Source organism: Cebus imitator, unplaced genomic scaffold, assembly GCF_001604975.1.
Source record: "Cebus imitator isolate Cc_AM_T3 unplaced genomic scaffold, Cebus_imitator-1.0 Scaffold263, whole genome shotgun sequence".
NCBI lineage: Eukaryota > Metazoa > Chordata > Mammalia > Primates > Cebidae > Cebus > Cebus imitator.
This window is the reverse complement of record NW_016107578.1, coordinates 1,441,343-1,451,192: the sequence shown is the minus strand read 5'-3', so window position 1 is coordinate 1,451,192 and position 9,850 is coordinate 1,441,343. Positions and strand designations below refer to the sequence as shown.

General features: G+C 43.6%; 1 protein-coding gene across 4 annotated transcripts in view; it reads right to left on the bottom strand.

Annotated features, from left to right (window-relative positions):
- The window catches only part of ZNF699 (zinc finger protein 699), a 14,609-nt gene extending 6,948 nt beyond the window's left edge, over nt 1-7,661 (bottom strand). The window contains exons 1-3 of one of the 4 annotated variants that reach the window (XM_017500064.2): nt 7,269-7,661; nt 3,506-3,558; nt 1,511-1,637 (exon numbers count right to left, since the gene is read on the bottom strand). In XM_017500064.2, coding sequence (XP_017355553.1) covers nt 1,511-1,637; nt 3,506-3,553 — 175 coding nt within the window. In that variant the 5' untranslated portion in view covers nt 3,554-3,558; nt 7,269-7,661. Of the gene's footprint in view, nt 1-1,510; nt 1,638-3,505; nt 4,335-7,268 lie in introns of those variants that run through there. The other 3 variants (XM_017500062.2, XM_017500063.2, XM_017500061.2) reach the window with 3 other exon arrangements.
- Between the last annotated feature and the right edge of the window lie 2,189 nt (nt 7,662-9,850).

The following is a 9,850-nucleotide window of genomic DNA, read 5'->3' as shown; positions in this document are numbered from 1 at the left end:
AAAAAAAAAAAAAAAAAAAAAAAAAAAAAAAAAAAAAAAAAGAAATAGGGTCTTTATAGATATAATCAAGTTAACACAAGGTTATACTTGGTTAAGGTGGGCCCTAAATCCAATGGCTGGTGTCCTTATAAGGAGAAGGAGACTTAGAAAGACACACAGGAAGAAGATGAAGGCAGAGACTGGAATGATGCATCTGTAAGTCAAGGAATGTCAATGATTGCCAGCAATCCCCAGAAGCCAGGAAGAGAAAAGGGAGTCTTTCCCCCAGAGCCTTCAGAAAAAACACAGCCCTGCTGATCCCTTGATTTCAGATACCCAGCCTCTAGAAATACTGCGAAGGAAAAAACATCTGTTGTTTTTAGCCACCAGTGTGTGATGCTCTGTTACAGAAGGTCTAGGAAACTAACACAGACTGCTTCCATAGATCTATCCCCAAATCACTCAACTGAAGCACAAATCCTAAAACGGGTTCTTTCTAACACATGTATTCTCCCTTGCTGCACTGCAAAATAAACCCAACTTATTTAACTATAGATGTGTTCCTGGTAGTCATTGGGTAAAGGGCATAGATAGCAGTAAAATCCTCAAAATGTCAAAACTACAAACCTCCTTCCTGTGTCCCATAGTGATTGCTGAGGTTTACACGCATACTTTCAATACTTAATAAGCCTCAAGACTTTCAACCACACAAAAAAAGAAAGCATCAGCTCAATATACAGATGTTTCTTTCCTTTTTTTTTTTGACAGAGTTTCACTCTTGTTGTGCAGGCTGGAGTGCAATGGCACAATCTAGGCTGACTGCAACCTCCTCCTCCCAGGTTCATGCAATTCTCCTGCCTCAGCCTCCCGAGTAGCTGGGATTACAGGCATACACCACCACGCTCAGCTAATTCTGTACTTTTAGTAGAGATGGGGTTTCTCCATGTTGGTGAGGATGGTCTGGAACTCCAAACCTCAGATGATCCACCTGCCTCAGCCTTCCAAAGTGCTGGGATTACAGACGAAAGCCACCGCACCCAGCCCAAATGTTTATTTTCATAGCGAAGCCACTAGAGTATAAGTTCATTGGGGTCAGTGACTATATCTGTCTTATTTACTAATGTCTTCCCATCCCTCAGCCCAAATCCTAGAATAAAGTCAATTTGGTGAGAGAAAATCACTTTCTTTTTTCTTTTTCTGAGATGGGATCTTGCTGAGTCGCCCAAGCTAGAGTACAGTGGTGCAATCTCGGCTCACTGCAACCTCTGCCTCCCTGGTTCAAGAGATTCTCCTGCATCAGCCTCCTGAGCAGCTGGGACTACAGGCGTGCACCACCATGCACAGCTAATTTTTGTATTTTTAGTAAAGACAGGGTTTCACCATATTGCCCAGGCTGGTCTCAAACTCCTGACTTCGTGGTCCACCCACCTCAGCCTCCCAAAGTGCTGGGATTACAAGTGTGAGCCACCAGGGACACCCGGCCTAAAATCACTTTCTAAACAACTACATGAAAAAATCTTGCCATTCTTACCTAGCGAGGCCAGGTTCTGGAAGTTTTCCAGCATCACATCTCTGTAGAGGTTCCTCTGAGCAAGATCCAGCAAAGCCCATTCCTCCTGGGTAAAGTTCACAGCCACATCCTCAAAGACTACTGAGTCCTAAAATATACCATAAATTCTATTCAGAAAGGTACAATTCCTCCAATGTGTACAAGAGGACGGATGAGGCTGACAATATTGAGGAAATGAGAGCCAATTCATAGGAAATTCAGGAGATCCCAGCATCTACTCTAGGACTCAGTCAACAAATCTCTCTCTCTTTCTATCTACACTAATTCATCACTGATCAAATCCTGACTTACAGATTTAACACTTCTAAAACACTAAATTGCCAGGCAAATTGGGTCACACCTGTAATCCCAGCACTTTTGGGGACAGAAGTAGGAGGACTACCTGAGCCCAGGAGTTCGAGACCAGCCTAGGCAACGTAGCATAGTGAGACTCAGTCTCTGCCAAAATTTAAAAGTACATATGGCCAGGTGTGGTAGCGTGTGCCTGTGGTGGCTTAGGTGGGAGGATCGTTGAGCCGCAAGGTTGAGGCTACAGTGAGCATGACCATGCCACTGTACTCTAGCCTGAACAATGACAACAAAAAAACACTAAATTTATCTCCCTACAAATTGATGGCAATGAGATAGGGCAAAACAGTGTTTTTCCTACCCTCTTACATAGTCACTCAGTACCGTATAGAACATTTCTGACACTAGCTGTGGGTGGGATATTTTCCATACCCACCAAGCAATTCCCCAATGGACACCTGCTGGGTATCCTATAATTCGCTTTCTGATATGATCTACCTGGAGATCCCACAGGTTGAGGGCTTGGTCCCACTTAACTGCCTCCCACTTCAGATGCCAATCCCAAGTTAAAAGGTTGTCAACTATACTTCTGACTGGCTAAAATGAGGGCTCCTACTACCCTCTCCTTGAGTTCGGTTAATTTGCTGGAACAATTCACAGAACTCATGGAAATATGTTTATTGGTTTGTCAGCAAGGATATTACAAAGTATACAGATAAAACAGCCAGAAGGAGAGATGGACAGGCCAACGTATAGTGGAAAGGGGTACAGAAATTCCATGCCCTCTCCTGGCATGCCACCCCCCAGGAACCACCACACATTCAGCTATCCACAAGCTCCATCACATGGTTGATGTTAAGTCCCAATCCTCTGACTTTGCCTGGGTCTTTCTGAAACAGCCCCCATCTTAAGGCTCTCCAGGAGCTTCCAGACACCAACCATCTCATTAGCACACAAAAGACTGTCTTATTGCTCCAGAGATTACAAGGGTTTTTAGGAACTCTGTGCCAGGGAACAGGATGAAAGCCAAACACATATTTCACAATATCACAGAGGGTGACCAATGCCAGTCTTACAATGGCCTAGAAAAGTCCAGAGCATATTGAAGAAGTGAGAGAAATGCTCTGGAAATGAAATAATTTCCACATTGACATCATCAATTCCTTATTACAGAAATAACTTCACCTGTTACTTTATTCCCACCATAGCAATCACTACAACATTAAACACAGGGTCAAATGTAGATGGGGTTTTAATGAATAAAAATACACTGAGAGAATAGAAGCTTTTCACTTTTTCCCCTTCTCACAAACCTGAGAGGCCCAGGAGCTGCACAAGCACAACTTTCAAGCCAGACCCACAGCTGGTTATACTTCCTTGTCTTCTAGGCCAGGGGTCAGCAAACTATGGCATATGACCACATCCAAGCTGCCACTTGAATGCATCAAGTTTTACTGGAACACAATAAAACATGTGTTTATGTACTGTCTATGGCTGCTTTTGCACTCAAACGGCAGAGCTAAATTGTAATAGAAACACTACAGCCTTCAGTGCCTAAAATACTATGTGGTCCAATGCAGAAACAGATTGCTGTTGACCTGTGCTCTAAAACATGGAAGGAGATCTGGTGCAATGGAAATTTTTTGACAATTATTACCTTTTACTTACCTGTATCCTATTTTTCTGTAACTCAGCAGTTGTTCTTTCTTCCTCCATGTCCCCTGCATGAAGAAAAGCAGGATATTGAGAAGTTAGAAGTAAAGATGACATGAGACTCCAAACCTCCCTAAAATTCCCACACTCATGAACCTGGATGTTGTACCCCATCAATTATAAGTAACAACTCCCCTCAAAACACACACACACACACACACACACACACACACACAACCAAGACACCCAAGCAAATATATACTGCTCTTATGGGAAAGTGGAACAGCCTTATGTCCCCGTAGAGATAGAAAACAGTGTTCTGGTCCATGGTGATCATAAAGAAGAGCTTAAGAGTGCTATTTTGTAAATTAACTAAAGTCTAGAAAAGTCTGACTGTCAATTTGCCCATGATAACAAAAAGTATAAAATGTATTAGGGAGCATCTTCAACAACATGAATATACACTCCCTGTCTGAAATTCAAGAAAGCACTGATTTATAGGCCAGGCTTCTGGGAGTTCTACTCCCAGTATTTCTTACTTTTGCACCCCTTGGCTGGCTAGGCGGTATTACTGCTTAGCCCTAGACCCCTGCTCCTGCCCCCATGAGCTGCAGGGTTCCCCAAAACCTTAGTTTCTGAGAAAGAAAATCAGCCTTTTGAATTCCATATGCAAGAGGCAGAGAAGGCCACTATGCTGTGATGGACATGCTAAATTTGCCTGCCCAGTACACTGGTATCAGAATAAGAATACTTGGCCTGTATCACCCCTGATGCGGGATCTGCAGTGCTGTTTCAAAAATTTCAGACAAGAATATGTTAACAGTTACTTCCACTGTAATGGAACAAGTAGCATCTTTAAAAGCCAATAAAAGGCCAGGCGTGATGGCTCACACCTATAATCCCAGCACTTTGGGAGGCCAAGGAGGGTGAATCACCTGAGGTCAGGAGTTCGAGACCAGCCTGGCCAACATGGAGAAACCCCATCTCTATTTTTTAAAAAAAAAAAAAAGCCAATAAAAAATTGTAACATTCTTCACTGTATTGTATTAGTAGCAATATATGCCATCTGGGAAACCCTGATGTGAGAATAACTTTGCAAAGAAATGGCCACATTTTAGAATCTTTCTCACAGAAACTCTGCAAATCAAGTATTATTACAACCAGTTTAGAGTTGAGTAATCTTAGAAAGCGTCAATTAACCACATGTTCAATATTACCTAGTTAGACAGCTGCTGAGGCAGGGTATGAATGCAGGCCTATTTGTCTTCAAAACACCCAATTAGCCGGGCGTGGTGGCTCACGCCTGTAATCCCAGCACTTTGGGAGGCTGAGGCGGGGGGATCACCTGAAGTCAGGAGTTCGAGACCACCCTGACCAATATGGTGAAACTCTGTCTTATAAAATAAAAAATAAAAAAACACCCAATGAGTACATTTCTGAACACATACCTTAAATTTTAATTGTTAGTAAGCCCCTTATTCCTAGTATTACCAGGATTTAGCCTAGAACCCTATTGGGCACCCCGGAGAGTGGACAAATGAAGCATTCTAATTAAATATGTTGGCCAGGTGTGGTAGCTCACGCCTGTAATCCCAGTACTTTGGGAGGCCAAGGCAGGGGGATCACATGAGGTCAGGAGTTCGAGACTGGTCTGGCCAACATGGCGAAACCTGTCTCTACTAACAATACAAAAATTGGCCAGCCATGCTGGTGCACAGCTTTAGTCCCAGCTACTCAGGAGGCTGAGGCAGGAGAATTGCATGAACCCAGGAGGCAGCGGTTGCAGTGAGCTGAGATCGCGCTGCTGCACTCCAGCCTGGGCAACAGAGCCAGACTCTGTCAATAAATAAATAAATAATCAAATGTGCTATCTTTGAGCTCCTTCTCCTGACTAAGGTCTATGTCTTGGGCAATGATTCTTCCCTTACAGTCCTTACCTCTTTCATTTTATATTTATTTAGGTAATATTTACCCTGACCCTACTACATGAAGTCACAAGGAATAAGGCACAGACAGAAAAAACAAAAAGCAGAAAAATCCTGAAGCAAATGAATATATAGAGATACAAGCTATATAAAAAATGTAATACATTATAGGAATAAGGAGACACATAACATATTTATCTTTAGCAACAGGACTGGTAATGTGGCAAGGTAGAAGCAGAAAATTAAAATAATTGTTTCAGATAATGCTGGAAATTCAGAGGGTTTAGTATATGTATTATCTATTTGTAAGCATTATCAACTCCCAGAGGGAAATAAAAATCAGTATTAATAGGCTAGACTATTGATATATGAGGTTGAATAAAGGCCAGCATAAAAGTTTAGAAAGAAAATAGAACAAGATAATATTTTTTAAAACATAGTAAACAGAATTGGAAAAGCTAACCTGTGAAAAGAAAAACTAATAAAACTGACAAACTCAGCTTTATTTTATTTTTTATTTAATTTATTATTTGAGACAGACTCTCCTTATGTTACCCAGGTTGATCTCATTTCCTAAGCTCAAGTGATCCACTTGCCTTAGCCTCCCACCAGCTGGGACTACAGATGTGCACCACTGCAGCCAGCAACAAACTCAGCAATTTTTTTTCTTTTTTTATTTTTTAAGGCTAGTCAAGTGAAGCAGTGGGAATGGAGAAGGAACAAAGAAATCTGTAACTGGTTGTGATCAATTAGTTGTAAACACCGATGCACTCGGACCAGCCAAACTCAGCAATTTTAAGAGCAACAGGGCAGACAAAAAAAAAAAAAAAAGAACAATAATAAATCATAATTATAGATACCATAAGGAAAATATAGAAAAAATTTAAGGAATAAATATGAAAATGCACAGGTAATGAATGAATTTCTAGAAAGTAGTACAACTTTCCAGCTATGGTCTAAAACCTGATTACATCCAGTAATCAATGAAAAAAAAATCAGCAGTTTAAAACATGGTCAGGCCAGGTGCAGTGCGGTTCATGCCTGTAATTCCAGCACTTTGGCAGGCAGACAGCCCATGACTTCAAGACCTGCCCAGGCAACACAGCGAGACTCCTTTTTACTAAAAAGAAATAGAAATAAATAAAGAAAAAAAAAACCCTACAAACACCTACAGCAAACATCCTATTTAATGGTGAAATGGTAGAAAAATTCCCTCTGGAATCAGAAACAAGACAAGGATGTAAATTATATGCTATTCTGTCGGACATTGTACTGGAGGTCCTGGCAAGTGCAGTAAGAAAATGAAAACAAATGGAAACTGCAAGGAATAAAAAGGGAAAAGATTGAAACCGACAGATGACCAAATCTTCTGTGTGAAATGTAATCAATCTGTAGATAAATGATTCAAATGTATCATTAATGATAAAATGCATCAGTTCACTTTTACTGGGATATAATGTATCAAACTGATGTCCACAGGCAGAGTATAAAATCCAGAGACCAAATACTATCTTTTTTTTTTTTTTTGGAGACAGGGTCTCGCTGTGTTGCCCAGGCTGGAGTGCAGTGATAGGATCTCAGCTCACTGCAACCTCTGCCTCTCCAGCAGCTGGGAGCACAGGAGCACACCATCACACCCGGCTATTATTTTATTTTATTTTTTGTATAGAGGGGATCTTGCTATGTTGCCCAGGCTGGTCTCAAACTCCTGGGCTCAAGCGATCCGCCCGCCTCGGCAGCCCAAAGTGCTGGAATTACGGGCATGAACCACCGCGCCTGGCCCAAACACTATCTAATGTATAAAGAGGGGACAGGAGGGGACCGAGCCGAGGCAAATGTCACCCCGTGCTCACCGGACACGCCGCGATCCACAGATCTGCTCACAGAGAACGAGGCTGAGGCGCTTGTCTTTGGGACCCGAATGGGTAGAGATGCTCTTCCTTTCTGGAAAGAGCAAAAGATGCTTTCACAGGCTGATGAACTATGACACTGGTTCTCCAACTCTCGCGTGCATCAGAATCACCCCGATTTCTGGATCCAGATCAGAGTTCCCGATTCGGGAGTTTGCGACGAGCCGCAGCCGCAGGGGCAGCTGACCCAGGCTCTCCGAGAAAGCACAGCGGCTGCGGGAGGCCCCAGGCGCGGGGTCAGGGCAGGGAGCGGCTGAGAGGCCGCCCTTAGACCGCCGATCCTCAGGCAGAGCCCTACGTCTCCCGCGGACCGGACCCGCGGCAGGCGGGGTGGGACAGGGCAGGGCAGGAAGCGGACGGAGGCAAAAATTTACGTCAGACGCAGGCGGAGTTGCTGATTGACATGGCTGCCGGCTCGCGCATGCGCAAACGCGGACTTCGGTTCCTAGTTCGGCACGACAGACGTCCTACGGGGCGGGGCCTGAGAGGCGGGACTTGAGGTCAAGGAGGTGGGGCGGGAGGGAGCGGGGACTGCTAAGGAGCGTGAAGACTGGTTCTAGCCGCAAGCGGTAGAGAAATCCTAGTTTCTTCATTATTGAGAGTAAACAGAAGAAACAGAACCTGGGACTGGGCTTGGCTGACTGTGGGCGAGGCGAGGCTGGAGCTACACCGGACCTAGGGGCGTGGCTTTCTAAATACTCCAAGGGGCGTGGCTAAAGGTGGAACCAGATTGGGGGCGGGACTTGGTTGAAATTCCTAGGGATCAGGGACGAGGGCTAGGGACGAGGCTTAAGTAACTAGGCCTGGGGCTGGGGCTAAGTTAGGGCTTCCCAACAAGGTCCTCAGCTACCACGGATACAGGATGCTCATCAGTTGGGTTTATACCTATCCTCCATGTTGCTACAGCCCTGTACACAGGACACATATATTTTCAACTCTAATATGAAACAGACTCTCCTTTCCATTCACTCAGTCCTTTTGGGCCTTTTAGTTTTCCCTTTCATTGTTTTATTGATAACTTCTCCTGTAGAGGGAAGCCACTGGTAATTATTTATATGGAACCTTTTACCTGGAAACTTGCTGTCAGTTTATTATTTGGAACATCAAATATAAATTTTTTATGCATGTTTTCATTGTTTTAATATGTATAACTCATTTTTTTTTCTTTTTATGAGGCAATATCTCACTCTATCGCCCAGTCTGGAGTGCAGTGATGCGATCATGGCTCATTGCCGCCTTGACTGCCCTAGCCCAGGTGATTATCGCATCTCGGCCTCCCAAACAGCTGGGACTACAGACGCGTGCGACCACACCCTGCTAATTTTTTGTATTTTTACAGCCCAGACATCAAAGCTTGAAATGAAATATACGGTCAATCGGAGCCTTGCATAAGCTGCACCCCACCCTGGAGCAAACTAAAATAATAGAGACAGCCTTACATTCCTAGTGCCAGGACCTGTCTCAGAGTCGACAAAATCTGAGACGAGTTTGTAGATTCCTTGTTTGTAGATTTGCTGGAGAGTCTAAGGCAGCTTTCTGGACCTGCTGCAGAACATTCAGGAGACCGGAGAGACCAATGGGTGAAACAGGAGGATTTTATTAAGATGGCCACCAGCTCAGCGGATTAACATCCCAAGGCTGAGCCCTAACAAAGACATGGCTTCGCTTTTTATACATGAAGTACATAGTGGCACTAAAACAAGTTTGCAGGTGTAGAACAAAGACAATTCGTTAAGCAATGATAGGCACCTAATTTAGGCTTACAAATGACTGTTACTATGTGACCCAGATGTTGGCTATCTGTAGAGCTGAAGGATTCTAGCATAGGCCTTAGCTATTGCCTTCTGCTACAGTGCCCAGAAAGCCAGAATCCTGCCTGCTTGGGCATTTCTTATGACCTTCGCTGTGTTACAGCAACTTACAGTTATCAGATATAGAGAACATGAATACAATAATTTATAAACTTATAAAACCTACAAAGCAGAATACAATCCCACAGGAGGGGAAAGAACTCAGGGAAGTTTGCGTATAGAAAAGAAGAAAAATTTAGGCCGGGCGCAGTGGCTCACACCTGTAATCCCAGCACTTTGGGAGGCTGAGGTGGGCAGATCACCTGAGGTTGGGAGTTCGAGACCAGCCTGACTAACATGGCGAAACCCCATTTCTACTAAAAAAAATACAAAATTAGCCGGGCATTGTGGTGCATGACTGTAATCCCAGCCACTTGGGAGGCTGAGGCAGGAGAATCGCTTGAACCAGGTAGGCAGAGGTTGCAGTGAGCCGAGATCTCACCATTGCACTCCAGCCTGGGTAACAACAGTGAAACTCCATCTTAAAAAACAAAGAAAGGAAGAAAAATGTAATTTCTTCTCCCCTTTCCCACATTAACCAAGCTGTAAAGAAGATAAGAAATAATCACTCCAGTACCACAGTAGACAAGCCTTGAAGGCTTTGGGGCCCATTTAATTAGATTTAGCAAGAATTTTTTTTTTTTTTTTTAATCTCTGACCTTCTAGTTGAAACAA